This window comes from Dermacentor variabilis, chromosome 8 (genome assembly GCF_050947875.1).
Source record: "Dermacentor variabilis isolate Ectoservices chromosome 8, ASM5094787v1, whole genome shotgun sequence".
Taxonomy (NCBI): domain Eukaryota; kingdom Metazoa; phylum Arthropoda; class Arachnida; order Ixodida; family Ixodidae; genus Dermacentor; species Dermacentor variabilis.
Window position 1 is genome coordinate 39,168,078 of NC_134575.1, and position 19,682 is coordinate 39,187,759.

Here is a 19,682-nt window from a genome sequence, read left to right on the forward strand (position 1 = left end):
CAATGACGTAATTTTGGCCCGTAAAACTCCACAAATAAATGTAATTAGCCAGAGATACGCACGCAATACGCAGCGTGTTTGAAACTTGTGAGTCCACAGCAGAATGATTTGTTCGTTACAGCGAAGAGATCGTAAAATAAAAATAAAAAAGCTCGGCTTTAACCACGTCACAAGCAAAGCGGTAAGAAATACAACTTCGTAACCTGCGCTCGTCCGGCCTGCTAGCTCAGTCGGTTAGAGCGTCGTGCTAATAGCGCGAAGGTCGTAGGTTCGATCCCTGCGCAGGCCACGCATCTTTTTTATTTTTTAATAAAGGCGCCGCAACGCCATGTTCTTGTTGTTTTTCCTCGAAGCTGTTTGGTTGAGTGAGTATTTCGGTCGTCAGCACCATAATTCTTTCTTTATGTTCACTGCAGGGGAAGACAGAGAGAATAAACATTTTTATTGGGCGAATGCAGCTTTGGAGAGGCGTCCACATTCCAGAATGCCTGCCGGACGAAAGTCTCTTACAGCGATCTCCAATTACCCTCGTCTTGCGCTAGTTCCAAGTTGTACCTGCAAATTTCCTCACTTCATCAACCCACCTTACTCTCTGCCGTCGTCGAATGCGCTTCCCTTCCCTTCATTTCGTAACTCTAAAATGTCCGCCGGTTATCTGCTCTACGCGTTACACCGCCTGTCCAGCTATATTTTCTTTTTTCTCTCAATATTAACTAGAATATCGGCTATCCCCGTTTGCTCTCTGACCAACACCGCTCTCTTCCCGTCTCTGAACGTTACGCCTAACACATTTCCGTTCCATTCCGCGGTGCTTAACTTGTTTTCGATCTTCTTTGTTAACCTCTAAGTTTCTGCCCCATACAGAAATGTTCTCGACCTCGTCGTAGAGCAACGTAGATTTGTGTTGGCACAGACCGCTTAGCTCTAGAACACGTCCAAGCTATGCGGTCCCTGAGCCAACACTGTCCGTCGCTCATGATGCGGCAAGTAAACTCCGAATGAAATTTAGACGCTCCGTCAATCGTTGGGCGTCTTTAAGGCTTTGCAGAAGGGTTGAAATGTGGGCCAGTTGGTACATACTTGAACGAAAAAACCAGTCAAAAACACAAAGGACAAGAGGAGAGGTTCACACCACAACGACTGGACTATCAACTGATGTTTATTAGAATCGGTTTCATGCTCTGTTGGCCTTGCTGGGACTACACCGATTCTAATAAACCTCAGTTGATAGTCCAGTCGTTGTGGTGTGAACCTCTCCTCTTGTCCTTTGTGTTTTGACTGGTTTTTTTCGTTCAAGTCTTTAAGGCGCCAGACACGTGGCGCGGTGTTACGGCGATGGCATTTTTGATTACCCCGCTCTTCCTTAATTACCTTTTGGCCATTTGGTCAGTGTGTTACGCAAACCCCGTCAAGAAGACAGATCTCCACCCTCGCGTCGATAAATGTTTATTCGTCAGAAGTGTTCGCGAAGTCCAATCAACGATCGAGAGTTTTTGGAGCACGGTGACGGCAGCCGCCCTGAGTACAAACCCAAGTTCTCCGTTCTCCTCCTACGTGGCCGAGTATAAACTGGGTCGAATATGTTCCCCTGTTGGTGGACAACGCGCTCCACGGCATGTTCATATAGCGGAGACATATAGTGGCCGAATCGAACGATTCGTAGATGTTACCACGAGATTCATCGACGTAGACGACGTTCGGGAGCCGCAGAAACCTTAGGACACGTAATTATGTTAGGCCAGTTAGAAAGGATCAGGGATGTTGCCTTCTTCGTCGCTTTCTTTATTATCCACGGGGAAGGGAACTCCCGAAACATTGAAAAGCCACAGAACGTGTCTTCCGGGGCGAGGAGTGTATACATCGGGGACTGCAGGGGCGGCCGGAACACGTGGAAGTGGAGCCAAACAACCTCGCCTTTCGGCACGACCTCGTCGACGTCCATGTATACCAGGCCACGCAAAAGAAAGCGTCGAGGACACTGCCTCCTCTCTTCGTCGACGACGAAGCAGCCGCCAGGGGGTCCAGCTGCAAACGGTACAGCTCTCGGCAAATGACTTGCAAGTTTCGGCGGCGAGAATAAAAGGCCGCGCCATGGCATCCTGTTGGCTGCCGGCCAGAATCGGGTCGAAGTATGCGGTGGGACGAAGGTGTCCCCTTGGTCGATGAGGGCAGTCGTACGGGTAGTGGCCAAGTGGGTGCTGTACAGTTCTCCGCGGAACGTATTTACAGGAGTCATCGTTAGGTGGCACGAATGCGGCCCTCTGGACAGCGACCACACCGGGGTCGTCCGGTAAGCTCACCTGCTTCGTCTTCACCGCTGTGGTCGAGCCCCAACGACGTCCTGTTATCGGTGGGTCGACGCGAGAGTTTCTGCCTTCGCCGCTGTCAGTGGTCTCGACTACGAAGGCCGGCTGTAGCGACGACCATGATGTCATTATGCGGTTATGTATACGCCGTCGCTGATGCGGCGAGCCGACAGTTACGTTCTTCTTAAGAGCTGTAATTGACGGCGACGAAGCGGGCCCTGACTGTTCTGCGACCGGTGTGCAACGTAGCCAACTCCTAATGATGGTTCCTTGGCTTGCCCCCGTATGTTTGGCTCGTACCCACTACAGGGAAAGGACCAAGAATCGAATCAACGAGAAGAAAGAAAAACCGGTGGGGGGGGGGGGGACATTTTCAAAAATCAGAACCTTGTGGAGCCAACAGATAATAAAGCCAAGGAAAGCACAGGGTAATTTAGTTGTAGCCCTAATTTAACTGGTAGAATTGATCAGCTTAAGGGAAATATAGCGCATGAAAAAACAGCCAGCGGCGGTAAATTGTTTTTCTTTCGTCCGATTTCATTTACCTTCAGCTTATCATTTCTGTATTTGAATTAAAATACTACGAACAACTACCCCTACGCTTGGCTTTAAAATCAATTAAATTAAGTTATGGTGTCTTACGTGCCAAAACCACGATCCGATTATGAGGCACGCCGTAGTGTGGGACTCCGAAAATTTGGACCACCAGGGGTTCGTTAACGTGCGCCTAAATCTAAGTACACGGGTCTTTTCGCATTTCGACCCAATCTAAATGCGGCCTCCGTGTAGGCTTGACTTGGCTTCGTTATCTGTTGCCTTCGTGTGGTCAAGAATGGAATAAGTTAGAAATATAATAAAAGAATCGTTCTTCATCTTTCTCTTAGGGCGCCTCGAGGCACTGTTTGGTGACCCCGTTGGCGGGTAGTAACGAAAAAGTACAGTGAAAAATTACGAGGCTTTCCCCTAGCGGAAAATGGGGGTAAGCGAAGCTTGTCCTGCGTGCACCTGACCTTCGTCGCTGTTAAGTGACCCACAGGTAACTGTGCCGGATTGCTTCGGCCTCCCGCTCCCTCATCTAGGGATATTCTCGTTGCTGTGGGATTGTCTGGGCTCGGTCGGCTCTAACGGCTAGATCGGTGCGCCGACGGCGAGCCTTTTCACGGGCAAGCTCTCGCCGCCGCTCGTCGAAGGCTGCCAGTTCCTCGGGAGAACGCACAATGCGTGGCCGTCCCATCCGTTTTCTCAGGATTAACTGAACGGAAACGAAGCCGGCGCAGCTTGCGCGAATCCTTTTCCGATCCTTTCCCGCCCCGGTGGAAGCGAAACGGCCCTGATCGGCCGCGCGCGTGAGCGCGCGCCTATGCAGCTGAAATCCTTGCTAATGACTCACGCTCCGGTACCGGCGCAGGTGTCAACTCATCAAACCGCCCTTTCTCGCAGCTTCTCTGCTCTGGGAGCAACTGTTTTTTTTTGCGTTACCACAACGCCACCGAAACTCGTGAGCCAATACAAGCTTCGCTTGAAAAACAACGGGTAGGGGGAGGGGGGAGGTACAGGGATAAAGTTCTCCAATCGTCCAACTAACGTACTCGTATTTCACGCGCTGCATGAGCTGTGTTGATTTCGCTTATTTAACATGCGCGCCTCCCAGAGACGCCAGCGCCGCGCTCTCGGCTTGGCTGTAAAACGGCATAGAAATCAAGTAGAGGCACGCTGCGCTCAGCCAGCTTAGTAGTGGAACGTGCGAGGCGTTCTACTGCCTACACTGTAAAATAATTTACACCCTTAACAATAAGAAAGTGTAAAAATGTGTCTATAACTCCTACCCTTGCACCTTTCTTGGATTAAGGACCTGAGTTATGGGCATATTTACACATTTTTCAGCTATGATGGTGCAAGTTATTTTGGGTGTAAGGGTGTGAGTTATAGACAGATTTACACCCTCTTTTCACTTTTAAGGGCGTAAACTATATTGCAGTGCATGGTACGCACGCAGCAGCTCAGCAAGAACGTGCGCGCACGCTGCTCGTATACGAGCAGAAGACGTGCCATGGCTCCCGCTGAGCCGATTGAGGCGTGATGGTGCGCAACCCAAACACGTATACTGTGCGCGTCTGGACTCGTGAGGCGCTGCAGCCGCGCATGCGCTTCGATCACGTGACACCACGAAAGCAGCGGCGCCAGCGGCGACGGCACGAATTAAAGTCCCTTGCACGAATGCGCCTACGGCGCCCCGCTAATTGCTATAGCCCAAGAAAAAAAAAAAAGAAAGAACGCGCGAACACCAGCCGAGAGACAACGCTGGATATTTTCCTTTCTCGAATGAGCGCCAATGTTGCGTCAGTGTGACGTCTTTCGTTTACGGCTGAGGAACTGACTACAGTGATGGGGGGGGGGCGCTTAATTCACTATAGCCACAACACTGTAATTACGGGGTAACGGCAGCCGATGCAGGAACTGTGTTATGGAGGACTTTTGCGTCCGGTTTCATGGCGCCGTCAAAACTTCGGTCGCTCGCGAGGGAACCGCTCCTCACGGGACCGAATAAGTGCAATCTTGTAACATTCCGTGTCATAAGTTCGCAAGTTACCTGTCACAGAACTCATCGCTTCTGTGTATAGTACTGACCACTATAGGACTCCAGGTTATGCTGTTTTACAAGCTCTCCTCTAAATAATATCTTCGCTGTCATTCTCAAAGTTCGAATGCTAAACGAGACGATTAAAAACTCGATTAATTGTAAGTGCACCCTCTCGTCTTCTGTCTATACTATATTCGCTCCTCTGTGAGACAATAGAAGGGTTCAACTTTCGTCCCCTACTTTTCGCTCTTTATCTAGAACTTTGTGTCTCAGTGTCATTTCGCACAATACGGTGGCCGCTGCTTTGAATACGGTGCTTCACCAGTCAAAGTCCTCGCTTACGCCGACGATGTCGCGTTTATAGGCTAAGATGAGAAACACGTCGAACAAGTAATGTATAGCTAACGCAATCGTTTTGTTCAGCCACTGGTGCATCTGTTATTTATGGTAAGTCGCGAGTATTCTTGTTTGGTCAGTGGGCTGTGACTCAATCGCAGTTTGCCGGTTCATATTCGCTGCGTTACTGGGGCCTGTGCGTTACCTGCGTACCACTTGATCAATTTCGCAACAAATACCTCACATTGGTCAGTGTGAGGTACGAAACTTTGGCAGGAAGCTGAGGCCTGGCGTGGAAGAGCTGTGGAAATACCCCCCCCCCCCCTCCTTTTTTTTTTCGGGAGCAACAGTCTGCAATACGTTTTTGATCTGCCCAATTGATTTATGCGCTTCAATTTCTCCACTGTGCGCGCAAGAATATTCAGATATTCCACGGGATCTTCGCCAGCTTTTGTCCGCCACTGTGGGTGCGACGCGATAATGCGACGCGATAACTTGTTTCTCCCGCTTGCAAGGGGTGGCGTTGGCCTTGCACATTTGTCTGTATGGCAATTAGTCTCGCGATTTCTTTACTTTCGCGATGCTACACATCCGTTTCTATATACGCACGAGGTACTGCAGCGCCGCATCTCACTTCATTTGCCTTCCGTTTGTATCCTACTTCGCTCTCTGAATGGGTTCCAAGAGGAAATACTTGATGCCGTTTTATTTCTCCAGACTAGATTTTCAACAACCGATTTATTTCGCTCAAGTCGTAAGAGGCTGGTTAGGGATCTTATCGACGCGCACTTTCCCCGTGCCAGTATACCGTTCTACATTTGATAATAATAAATTATCTGATGCGTTGAGTCGCGTATGATAAGATGCGCCTTTCTTCGGTCGCTGGGGCGTGGATTTGGGCGCCACCAATTCGGACCATTTTGGAGAATATATGTCGTTCCCGAATCCTCTCACAGGTTGAATCTGGGGCACAACGGAATTATTCTTTACGGATGAGCAAATCTAGACCATAAGCAGACGTTGTCGAAAGCCAATGACATCACCGATCGCTGTAGCGGGACCCGTCTTCCATTTGTGCACCTTCTCTTGGCTCACATTCCCCAATGACAGCTTCACGGGGGGACACATCGCGGCGACCCAAGAGACCCCAGGGACGCATACCTACATACCCAGTAGCACATATCGGCCAACATTTTTGGTCTGCACAATCTTCGGGATTGGTCCCCGAAAATGGCTAGAAACGCACCCGATACGGAAAAAGAGCTGGGGTAAGGGGGGGGGGGGAGGTTTAACTCGCTAAGAAAGACGTTGTCTCCATCATGCTCTTACCCTTCTCGTGCTCACGCACTTACCTCATGCTCTTACCCGTCGTGCTCTTTACCGTGCGGACAGGCCTTAATTGGTAAGCGTGGAAGGACGAACGAACGAAAGACAAATGGCGGCGTACGTCGCCTTGACCCCCACCACATCGTCGTGACGTCACGGATTTCTGACGGCGTGACGTCGTGGGTTTCTGAGGGCGTCTGCTCAGGCCTAGCTTATTCTAGTTCGACCGCACAAGTATATATTGCGGCGGGAAGGCAGAGTTCTTCCTTCCGCTGCCGCCATGAGCACTGTGAGCGATATGGCGTGACCATACGCGTAGTATAGTATGACTATATAACGCGTAGTGCGCGCCGATGGACGCGCCACTGGTGGCGGCTTTGCGCAGAACACGCGGGAGAGGAGCCAGCCGCGCGGCGTAGTTTGTTGTGTCGTTGATGGTGCTTCTGTGTCTTATTCCCGTTTTCAGAGCAAAATAGGCAACACCCTTCGCGTGTGTGTGTGAGGGGGAGGGGAGGGCAAAGCTTCAATGAATGTCGAAGAATAATTGTTGCACGGTGCATGGGGGGGCTCAAATACCGGCGAAAACGTGCCGGCGATACGGTTATAATCATTCCCCGCAAAGCCTCATCAGCGGGAGCAACGGTAGCAATGGATCGTCGCTTCGGCGGGAAATTTCGTGTTCTCATCCTTTCCTTTGTCGCGTCGGTGTTTTTTTCCACTCGATCATAGTTAGACGCGTAAGCGACGAAGTTCGTCTGCAGTGCAACATGCGGTTTAATGGCATTTCGCTAAAGTTCGGAATGTCGTTTGCCGCTTACATTGTTTTCCGCTTCTTTACCGCGTTGCTCTAGCTAGGCAGCACGGCTGCACGACTGCATTGCGTTGTATGTTAACGCTACTGATGTTTGCAAAAACTGAAATTGTTGGTTTCATGTGGCCCGGTAAATCCTCGCACCAGCTGTCGCGCACTTCGTGTTTTTTACATCAATTTTATGTGTGGCTTCGCACATGTTTAACTGTTGCTAGTTGCTTCATGCATAGCTCTTGTTGATCCTTTTGAGCTGCGAGGTTTTCCCCCTGCCTCGTTTGTAAAGGGTGTAAATCACGCTTTGCCTTAGCGGAATGATACTATAGAAGTGCTTCTTTAACAGCTTCATTCTTTTCGCCCGAGTGCATCTTAGATATCGTGGTTTTTTGAGAAATGCGTTTAGAAAATAGGTAGTTCAGGGCGAGAATTGCTAATAGCTGCTGCATAATGCCATAGGGCATTTTTGTTTCATTTTCGCTGAAAAGTGCGCGCCACGTTTGGGAAGTCGTCACACCTCGATGCTGTCTGAGCAGAATTAACAAGCCCTGTGATATGTTTGTTTCACAACGTAGTCCCTTCTTGCGTGTGAATTTTGTACTCAACTGGATTCTTTCTTATCATGCTTATATGCCGCAGAGGACTAAACCCGGCCTTGCCACCAGCGCTCATCTACTTTGACTGGCCTTGTAAGTTTCCAAGCAGTTCCCTTGGGGAATTTTAAATTGCAAAAACTGCAGCGGGAACGGCAGTTGATCGGCGTATGCAGCAGAATTGCATCGGCGGTACAGCGTTAACACGCGCTTTTATTAACCCGTGCGTTTGGCGACTTAATTCGCTGACTAGTGTACGCGTTTCCATCAATAAATTTGCAATTACTCTTCTTGAGGTGTCTTTGACTGCACTTATTCGGCGATGTCACATGTGTTCATCGGCAGAAAAATCACAACGGCATATGCAGAGATTGCGCCGTGCGGATTTGTTTGATACAAGTCTGCACTAACGACGGGTGCTTATTATTCAGGTACAGAAGCAGCATTGCGGCAAGGGTAGAATAAAAAAAAAACCATCGAGAGATCGCATTACTCAACAAAATTTATCGGCTAGTTAACATGAGCTCCACTTCATGTAAATGGGGTTCATGACGTTTGTCTGCGGGACGCACCTGGCACGTATGTGGACCAGGTTGTGCCAAACACCGGAAACATCGTGTTCATACCCGCTCCCACAGAGGTCAGCGTCTTCTCTACAGCTGTCACCGCAGAAGAAGCAGTCTGGCACCCGAACAAAGGAGAAATCGCAGCTGCGAACTTCTGCCATCCGTGCTACGAAGGGTTGTCGTCTGCTACTGCTCCCGAGCGTACTGTTGGAAGCGCCCGCTAGGTGGCTATCAGTGGCGCCTGCATAGGCGGTGCACTATAGGCTTATAGGTGGTACACTGTACCCATTCTAGTGCACTGTATAGATGGTTATTTGTCCCCGCCCTGTTTCAAAGGGGATGTCATTAAATCATCATCATCATCATCATCATCATCGTTCACGCGCCTGGAGGCGGCTGTGTGCAAAATGTTAGATACGCCGGTCTGAGCGGAGTTTACACTGTAAACGCCCGGATAAAAAATCCCGATTTTCTTACCAGTAAAGGTGGATTACTTCGTTATTTTTTTCATTTATCCGAAGACTGCATTTAGCAAGTTTTCCAGAACTCTCAACGAGGCACAAATGCAACCGAAATGCGAAAAAGAAAAGAACCCCGTGACATGCGTAACGTTATTCTGACGTGTAGCAGCGTTGGCGTTTCGGCACGAAGTTAACAAAAAAGAAAAGAAAAAACGCTTTTATTTTTCTTGTAATAAATAATCAGCCCATTACCTTAATATTAACGAAAACATAGAGCTTTGAAAGGATACTTTGTTAGTTACTGATATGACGTTTCTTCTTTTCTTTAATCTTCCAAGTACAAACTGTTCACACGGGACATCGTAAAAATTACCGCAATACAGTGAGGCGCTATATCATTCGCAGCCTTCGTAACGTGTTGGAATATGCCAACAGATGAAGATGTACGTCTGTTGGCGTCTTATGATTGCGACTACACGGGTTGTTTAAACTATCGTGCACCAAGATTTCAAAGCATGCAAATGTCACGTAGGTGGACAGAACCAAGGTAATGCTGTTTGCCGTCGCTTGGAGAATCTCAGATTATTGTTTGCATTCCGCCTAATTACAAAATTATACTTAATTCGTTAAAACCTTCTCTAATACTATAAATAGATTAACAGCGTGAATGAGGAAATTGTAGAGGAACATGAAAAACTCCCCGATACAGCTTTCTGTTGCTAAAATACGTCCCACGTAAAAGTGTTTTTGCTCGCTGTGGTTGCTTAGTGGCTATAGCGTTGGGCTTCTATAAGCACGAGGTCGTGGGATCGAATCCCGGCCCCGGCGGCCGCATTTAGACGGGGGCGAAATGCGAAAACACCCGTGCACTTAAGTTTAGGTGCACTCTGAAAAAGTCCCAGGTGGTCCAAATTTCCGGAGTCCCCCATTATTGCGTGCCTCATAATCAGATCGTGGTTTTCGCACGTAGTACTCAATAATTATTTTTTTAGAGTGTTCTTTCGTGCGTGAAAGAACTCCGCCAACAGACGGAAAATTGCCGGGCGACCGGCCGCTCGAAGCGCTTTGCGTCAAGCGCCAACTTGAAACACTTAGTCGAGCCGACTTACACCCACAAACGCGTCCGCATCGACTTTAAAGTACTACGAGTAATAGTGCTCCCGTTTCCGCGAGTAGATTCAAAATTGTCTCGTGGGTGGGCGCTCTCAACACGCAGCGATTGAAGCGTGTTGACCGGAATGTCGCGGTGACGTAGACGCGAGCGCGTGCGCTGGTGGCGCCACCTACGGTCGCCGAGTTCAGCAGGAGCGCGCCAAAACTGTCACCGCAATGACGAGTTGCGTTCCGCTTATAGCAGCCGTCGAAAAGGCTATGGCGACGACACGTGATGTCATAACGCATGTGCTAGCTCTTACCTTCTTGCTTCGGCGACACGTAATGTTATAACGCGTGTGCTACCTCTTGCCTTCTTGCTTCGGCGACACGTGATGTTATAACGCATGTGCTACCTCTTACCTTCTTGCTTCAGCGAGAAACATTCGTGTAAGGCAACAACAACAACAACCAAAAATGTTTCTAGCCCGATGTAGTTGAAGGGAGTGCCACAATATGCGTCTACCGGCTGGCTCTGCTTTCAGCATCCAGGTCACCGATATTCCGTAAGCTGCAATAATTGTGCGTCTATGAGTTGCTTTGTCACCGGTAACGGACGAGAGGGTCCAACGAAAATCGCAGCTCGGTTCACCTTTGGTCCCCTTCGGCACGCCCGTAAAGACAAAACGAAAGAAACCCGCCAGTGAGACGTGCCGAGCAATCACCGAACAGTTTATAGTGTAAGCGTACATCAGGATGGAATGCAACTGGCTGTAGCTGCCGTGCGTTGTTCATCCACACATGCTATGACTTTTCTTAAAGGTTGCCTTTTTTTGAAAATAATTAGAAAAAATGATACTCACAATTGAATGGCGGTCTTTAAACAACAACAACAACAACACAAAAGCACAAAAAGAAAGAACCAAAGTAAACCAAATCCAGTAACACATTCAACAAGCCGTTTATAACAAGTGTACATCACGACGGGCAGTGACTGAACACGTATCGCAGAGTAAAATTCATTTACAAAATGCCTAACGTTTCTTGAAGTTCGGCGTCTTCAAAACTCGCTTATAAACGAGCTCTTTCTTCTCAATTGTACCGTGGTCGTAATCTATCAGCAAAAAACGTACAAACAAAACAAAAGTAACAAATCAAACAACACACTCGTCAGACCATTTTGATAAACACCTGCGCACCAGAGAGTGACAGTTACTGACTAGTCACAGTTAAAAAAACATACTACATGCGCAACGTTTCTTGAATGTACGCGCTTTCAAGGTGAAGTGTGTAAGATTCTCGACAGGCGTAGTGTAGAGGCGTATACAAACAGAAAAGACAAATAGGAAAAAATCAACAGCGGATTCACGAAACCGTGTATTATCACCGTACAAAACACATGCCACGTGACAATTAAGCACGTGACAGACTATAGCTGCGATCAAGTTCGGCCGCATAACATGTTTAACGTTCCCTTTCAGTCGAATTTGTAAAATGCTCTTCACAGTAGGGAGCGTCGTCGATATAAGTACCGCAAGGCAGGTCATCCACCCCCTGTGGACGTTCACTTTGCTATAGCCCTTAAATATACGCGGCTTCCGTCTTTGACATCTTTGAGTAGTTGAAAACTTCCAACTTAATCTCATCACTTTTAGTAGCGTGGACGTAAATATCACGATATAAAAATAACCTTTTGTCAAAAGAAGCAAGAAATACGAGAAGAAAAGAAAGAAAGGAATGAAGACAGCACTGTGTACGTGGATAATACCACTGGCCATACAGTAGTTACTTTAACACGTGGCAATATTCTGTGCGGTTGCAATGCCAATAGCGCCTGTCACGTGAGATGATATGTAAATATTGGTGCCGTACGGACTGTGGCGAGCCAAATGGCGTATGACCTCATTTGGCGCACTAATAGACGAACCGCTTTGCAGTGACGAGAAGGATATTGTGTTTTGCTGCGAATGCAGGTGAGGGCCAGATTAATTCGCAAAATTGTTAAAGAAGCCGTTCGACGTTAGCTTGGCACCTTCGCTTGACAAGAGCAAAAAATTTTTAAGCACTTCGCAAAGTTGCCAGCGCAGACGTGCAGAAATGCACCGGTGCATACATTACGGTCCACTCTTAAACAGGACGCCTATTTAGTATTCATTCTTGCATCATTGCATGACATTTTTGCTGTGTTTGAGTTTTCTGCGAATACACTTTTCTCCCTTCTTAATTTGTATCGCACTCACTGCTCTTTCGGGGTGAAGCCCTGCGACGTACTCTAACTCAATCAAGGAAGATAACAAAATCTGCGGCATTAGTTGATAAAAAATCGCAACGCTCCCCACCCCCTGCCTAATCTGAGTAGTAGTCAGTCCCAACATTCTAATAAGGTGCTGTCTTTAACAGATGACCTTACTGTACACGCCTGTATGCAAGCAGCAGCAGCGGTATTGACTTCTTGTCACAGTGTGTTCAAACAAAGTGCACGGAATTATTTGTCGTATGTCGCACGTGTACAGATGTAAACGTGTTGTAAACGAAAGAGCCTGTGTGGGCACTTCTGCGTGTTTGTATCTCTCTTTCTTTTTTTCAAATCTCTGACACGTTATGGTTGATCAAAGCACCGTGAAACGTCTTCATCAGTACTGCTGCTGTCAGCAACGTTGCAGTGGTGATGTGATAAAACACTATTCCAAAATTTACATCCCGGAAGGAGTGACTCTTAAGTTGTTTAAAACAGATTTACGCCGAAAATCATGCGATGCGTCCGACGTCGGTAATATACTCGTAGAGTTGCCAAGAGTGCGCGAAAACGTGTGAGAAAACTTGCAGGCTCGTCGTACGTCTTGTTGGTGCGACCACGTGATTTGACGGTTAATTGGTACAGTTTAGATGCACATCTGTTCATAACTTAAAGCTGAAGACACACGGTACACGATTCCGTGCTCGATTAGACGTGCAGAACCAGTGGTGCCAGCAATCGCATCCAAGTAGTTTCAAACAGGTTCCAACACTCTGAGCGGCCATCTTTCCGACACACTGCACATCATATACGTGGAAGGTACAGTGTCATACCGCGCATGTATTTCTCGTTTTATACGTTAGCTAGCGCGATGAGCCGACGCCCACTATTATGACTCTTTCTAGAGTAGAAACTTCTTTGTTAATATAAGTCTAGAACCCCAAGGTCGCCCATTTTAAAGCGTACACCGTTGCGAAGATAAGGGCCAAGTAACCATCGACCCTGGTTTATCTATACAGAAGTGACAGGGTCCGCGTATTTCACTAGCAAAGAGCGCAGACATAGAGGATATAACAAGTTGACAGGCACTTAAGTATCCTTACGTGATTTGAATGCGAAGGCACATTGGCTTCTCCAAGTTATCGCCTTAAATTAAAGGTCTACCTTACTCCACCTTAATTCACCTTCATTCACTTCGCCGTGGAATTTCGCAGTGCGAGCTGCCGATGGTCCAGCGCCGGGAACGTGACGTCATCGTTCGGCCACGTGGGTTTGGGTGCTACCGGATGTTAACGCCGGACGGACGCTGGATTTTTTTCGCTTCATGGGGCATACAGGACTTGCGCCTTAAAAGTGACTAAGCTATGCACTTCGCTATCCCGACAAGTTCGCTCTGTCCTTCCACACGTTTCTTTTTCTTTTCCCCCAAACTCGCTAGTCGGAGATCCGCGATGATTATATAGCGCTATCGGCACGCCTCGTCAAGGAGTCCTAGAAGTTATGTTCACTGCGTTCGGCGAACTTCTTGCGGTGGACCCCGAAGGGACCGTCCCAGATGCACCTGTAGCACGCGTAACCGTAGGCGATGACGTCGGCGACGACGTCACGGCAGCTGTCCGTTGTTTGTCGAGCGCGGCTGCCACGGACTTCCAAGCCTGCGATCGCGGCTCGGCGTTGGACACCTGCACGACCATTAGCGAACCGTTGATCACCAACGGCCACTTGGCGGAGGCGAACGAGTAGAAACGGTTGAGCGACTCGTGCTTCACGCCCCCCACGGCCGCCAGCTCTCCCGTGACGTAGGCGTCGTCGATGGGTAAGTACGGCACGGCGAAAGTGGCGTTGTACAGGCGTCGGAGCGCGGCCGAGTCCATGAACACCGCGCTCCCCGAGCAGTACCTGGGGAACACCTTCTTCGGGTACGTCTTCTCGGACAGGTACCACGGCAGCGCCGTCTGCCTGAGGACCGGCATGCCGTCCCAGACGCAGCAGTACAACTTGGGAGGAGTACTCGGGGGCGACGGCGGCGGCGAACCCGGAGGTTTGCCGCCGGCGAGCTTCTTCATCAGCGACGGAAGGTGCACGACGATGTCGTCGTCAAGCTTGAGGACGTAGCGCGCCCGCGGACAGTACTCCAGGGTCCACTTGATGCCGTACACGTACTTGTACGTCAGGTTGCGGTACGTGTCCAGGTAGGGCAGCACGACGACGTCGCCGTTGGCTTCGGCCTCGGAGGCCACACTCCGGGTGACCTTGTCGACGGGCGACATGCCGACGAAGAACACGGCCGTCCAGTTGTACTGGGCGCCGTACGTCGAGTTGCCCACGACCTGCCGCAGGACCCGCCGGTGTTCTGAGTGAGTCGCTGCCGTGTGGACGAAGAAGAGGTAGTCGAGGTCCCACCGGCAGTCTGACACGACTTTAAAGGCGTTGGGTAAGCTAATGACGTTCTCCAGTGGAAAAGGTACCTTGCCGTAGCCTCGAAGCAATTCATCGGACGGGGTCCACGTATGCCCGACGTCGTTAATCGCTGCTGTTTTCCCCGCTGCTCTCGTTGCCGCCGTTCTTGGTGACGTCACTGCCACTGCTGTCATCGGTCTCAACAGTTCCGATGACGACGTCGTCCCCAGAGCTTTCGTCGCGTCTACTGGTGCTCGTTTTGTCTCGGACCACCGTCCCTGTTTCGACGTTGTTTCAGCTTGTTCGGCAGAACCGCCCGTCTTTGAACGATCCGACCAAAGGCCCCAACTTTGTTGCGAAGCTCGACTGTCCCGCTCGTTGGCGTAGGAGCTCTCCGCGACTGCGACGGTTGCGCGGCCTCGCGTCGTGTACGGTAGTGAAGGCGTGCCGACGGGATTGTAACCCATGGTCCAGAAGACGACGTAGACGACCGCGCCGAGGCCCAGGATCGGCACCCATCGCTTGGCGGTCGACGTGAAGTTCGTCAGACAAGAGTCTGCAACAAAGAGAAAGGGATAGAAGAGTGCATTAATGAGGACGACAACCTGACAACACTGTACGAAGGAAACAGAAGGCTAGAAACTGCGGAACAGTTCGACTCGTACTTGACTCCAATTCCGAAAGCTCTCGAATGCATCGATGGAGTACGGTCACTGCCCTTGCACTCGCCGATCGGGGTGGACGTGCTCAGTTTCTACAACTGTGGAAATCGAAAGGGAGTGCTCGATGCTCCTTTAGGCGGGTGCAACTGCCTATCCAGTATACCTGGCTCCAATTTCCAAAGTTCACACACTTCGATCCCAAGTCCATCGCCTTGCAGACAATCTGTACATTCACGAACTTGACTATATACCTTCACATACTCTCTACATACCTTCCTAAATGAGGATTTCGGCACGCGGCACCGTCATCCATTTTGATCAGAACTGATTAGAACGAAACACAAATTCTCACCTGCACAGATGTCTGTAAGTTGTGGACGTTTTATCGACCCCAAGGCGAGCTAGCCCCTCAACACCCAGTAGGCTCTGGCAGGGGGCCGAAATCTAATGTATATCGTTTTCTGTCCGTCCGTCCGTCCGTCCGTCCGTCCCTGTCCGTCCGTCCCTGTCCGTCCGTCCGTCCCTGTCTGTCTGTCTGTCTGTCTGTCTGTCAATACGTGTTATCATAGCGTACGTTAATTATGTAAGCTCGTTACCTTTGATCGTTCCTAAGAGCCCTCTTCGTAAGCGCCTTCTCGCTGAAGTGACTCTTGCCGCAGCAAAGTGCCGACCTGCGGTACAGCTCATATTTCACGGCTTCCGTTGATGTCGGCTCCTGAAAACAATTACCTTGCACTGTGCTAGAGACTTCTGACATTCGGAGACGCCCGCTTTACGCATTGAACGGCAAAGGTCGCGCTCTAGCCTGCCACCTTTCACGCGCGAGACGACTTTCACCGAGTGACAGCCCCCCAAGCGCTGTTTCTTTCACCTTCACGAATAATTTTTCAACGAGAAGGTTAGGGGCATGTGACACTGTTTTAGTGACGTCTTCAGCTTTTCGAGCAATCGTACACAGCTGCCCAAAAAGCAAATTAGCGTTCGTGGATGACGGCGAACTGGCACGAGGTCTGCATTAAATTTCTGATCGCTGAAAACGTTAACAAAGAAGCATACTTGGACAATGGTAATTAAACAAGCAAAGCAAGCAAAGAAAGAAAGAAAGAAAGAAAGAAACAAACAAACAAAAAAGCCGGTCAGAAACACACTCAAAGGACACTTCTTGTTTCTTCCTGAATTCCTGAATTCAGGAACTGAACTGAATTATTCCTGAATTGTTTCTCTCCTGATTGCGTATTTTCCTCTTAAGTAGTTTCTCATAGCAGGTTTCTTTTCCACTGCCGCCACCCACGAGATTATCTCAGCCTCTCTGACTTCCCGCTTGACGTTCTTTGTCGCTGTGTCGCCCACCCTACAAGCCGCATACATGCTGGTAAGCTTCCTAGTTCTTTTCCTTCACTGTGAATCAATGTTTTTCCTCTGCAAATAAGTGCACACCTCTCCGAGCCCATTTGCTTTCTTCCATATTCGTCAGTCGCTCTTCATAATCAATTTTACTGTTAGCCTCCCTCACTTTAAAGCTAGTCCAGCCCATATTACCCTGCGCAGCTTCATTAGTAGTCTTACCGGTGAGCGCCCAATGCGAGGCGTCCCACTGACCTTTGGTTGCCGTCGAGTCCTGATCGCACCGCTGACTTCAAGCAGACAACCGCGTTTCCACATGTAAGTCCTGGAACCGTTAACTTTCCACATACCCCGGAGCACCCCGTCTCTATTGTATCCCCAAAGCGCTCTGTGTTTCGTTATGGCCGCCTTTCTCTGTTTTTCCTCTCTTTCCAGATATCTATCCTCTTCGTTTATCCATATACCAAGGTACATATATTCTTTCACCCGAGGTATTTGCTGACCCTGAATTGACACTGTCTGTTCACTGTTTTCATTGAATACCGTAACACCTGATTTTCTAACGCTAAATTTCAGAGCGAAATTATCGCCTTCCTGTCCACACATATATTATAACCCGACATTGCATATCACCTTGCTTGTTAGCTAGCAACACAATGTGGTCCGCATGAAACAAACCTGGAAGCTGCTGCTCTACTACTGCACCCGCCTGTTTGTACGAGAGATTAAACCCGATAATAGAGAGATTTAGTTTAGGGGACACAAGCGGCTTGCGTACGCAAGAACTAGGGGCGACGGTACTGCGCATGCGCAGACTAGAGGTCTGCGCATGCGCAGTACCGTCGCCCCTAGTTCTTGCGTACGCAAGCCGCTTGCGTCCCCTAAACTAAAGCTCTCTATTACTTTCGTCTAGCGCACTCTCCATCCTGTTAGATACGGAACCTTTTCCTGAGCCTCCTTCGAGTTCACCAGACTACATCGAATCGCGCCACAGCTAATTAAGGAGCGCAGAAGCACGTATACCACGTTCCCGAGGCGCGGCACGTGCAAACGAGTTGGCGTCCCTCACCTCGTGCGCCGCAGGTGGATCTATTCACTGCTTCACTCTTCCCGAAAGTGTAGCGGGAGCGTGGCACGGTTGCAGGTAACGCAGGTCCCGAGCAAAGCTGCTTTGCAGCACTGAAGCGTCGCCCCCATCCGCCTATTGTGACGGCGCTTGCAAGCCGGGAAGGCAATACCGCAGAGAGAAGTAAGCCCTCGGACAATTGGGGCCCAAGGAGCGACCCTCTGCGCCGGGTGTGACACAATAGCACGGGCGCCTACCATTGGCCGAAAATGACGACACTTGAGCGGGCTCGCCGATTGGCCGAAAATGGCGTCGCCTGAGCGGGCCCGCCGATTGGCCGAACGTGACGTGACTTCGAGACACCGAAGGGGTCAAAAGCCAGAGACCGGGAGCAGCAAGAGTGCATTCCTTCATTCATCTCTTTCGAGCTTCTTGCCACGGGCCGCAGCGTCGGAGTTGCTGCCGGCCCGTAATGACTTTATGACTGTTAATTTCTTTGTACTCTCACTGTAAATAATGTAAATAAATCTCCAGTTTTCATCTCCAGTCCTCCTCAACCTCGGCCAACTCCCGCACCCAACGGCAAGGTCCAAAAATCTGGGGGACAGCAATTGGGATTGTCCTCCAGATCCAACAATCCTCACTATGTACATCATAAACAGCAGTGAGGATAAAGGGCACCCCTGCCTCAGTCCACTAAACACACGCAGCGCCACTTCGCGGTGCCACCACGAATATATATATATATATATATATATATATATATATATATATATATATATATATATATATATATATATATATATATATATATATATATATATATATAACACAACAGGAAATTTTCAGTCTGTCGTATTTTGGGACGTTGTTTCTGTAGTTCTGTCGTCTGTACTGTGACGTCATGTAGTCGAAAGTTCTGTAGTTCCTGATCAATATTTAATTAAAATTGACAGAGACCTGTTTAAGGATATGTAAATTTATTAGTACAAAAAAATGTAAAAAAAGCCGTTCCGCGCGGGATTCGTACTTGAGACCTGAGGATCCCGAGCCCAGCATCTTACCACTGCACCACGGCGCACAAGTCTGCCATAGTGCATTTTGGCTATATTAATAGGGAAAATAGCTGTCTGCGTTGATGTTTCCATTTGTATTTTACAAGTCAAGATGCGCTTTCCCTCCAACGCGTCAACTGACGCATCTCTAGAAGAGCAAAAGTGTTGTTACCATCGACAGGTACATAGTGGAGTGCGAGAACATCGAATATGCTCTACGATATCCTTAATGAATAAGAAATTCAGAAATAGGCAACGGTGACGCTGTTAGGGTTGTTACTGCTAATTTTGACAGTTGTCTCTCGCTCTCTACACTTTTGAGCACGCATATAATTCGTGTGTTCAATGCAAAATCGTGCAAACACTCGTGGATGAGTCTTCATTCTGCCAGCGTACTGGCTTCTCACGGCAGCGCTGTACCAGATTAATGAGACCCGAGCGAGACAGCTTTTCACGCAACCTTGTGGAACAACCCAAAACTTCTTTTCCGCTTCGCATAAGCTTGTGAAATATTTCTGGGAAATTAACTAATGTGTCAGTGTAACCGCACATGTAAGTCCACAGGCCTGTGTGCCACATCTTACCAAAATAAAACAAAACGGATACGCAGCCATTCCCGCAGATGGTATGATTTTGATCAGCGGCCGATTTTGAGAAGGCCGGCAGGGCGTTGCTGGTGCCCCGTCGTCACGGCACAATTATAACAATTAGCCACGTCGACTTTAATACCGGTGTCAGTGCTATCAGCTCCGCCGGCTCCAGAGAAGCGCGATTGAATTCCGCACAAGAGAAAAGTACAGTGTACTGCACCGATGCGAAACTGACATACAATTTTAAAGTGCTGCGACGGAAA

General features: G+C 49.0%; 1 protein-coding gene and 1 non-coding gene across 2 annotated transcripts; one reads left to right on the forward strand and one right to left on the reverse strand.

Annotated features, from left to right (window-relative positions):
* The first annotated feature begins 215 nt into the window (after positions 1-215).
* On the forward strand, positions 216-289 carry TRNAI-AAU (transfer RNA isoleucine (anticodon AAU)). Its single transcript has one exon. It is a non-coding gene; the product is annotated as a tRNA-Ile (tRNA).
* A 10,719-nt stretch (positions 290-11,008) lies between these two features.
* LOC142590077 (uncharacterized) lies at positions 11,009-16,213 on the reverse strand. Its single transcript, XM_075701920.1, has 2 exons — positions 15,961-16,213; positions 11,009-15,258 (listed from the first exon to the last, which is right to left on the reverse strand). The coding sequence occupies exons 1-2, from the start codon at positions 16,049-16,051 to the stop codon at positions 13,784-13,786; spliced, it is 1,566 nt and encodes a 521-aa protein (XP_075558035.1). The 5' UTR covers positions 16,052-16,213; the 3' UTR covers positions 11,009-13,783.
* Between the last annotated feature and the right edge of the window lie 3,469 nt (positions 16,214-19,682).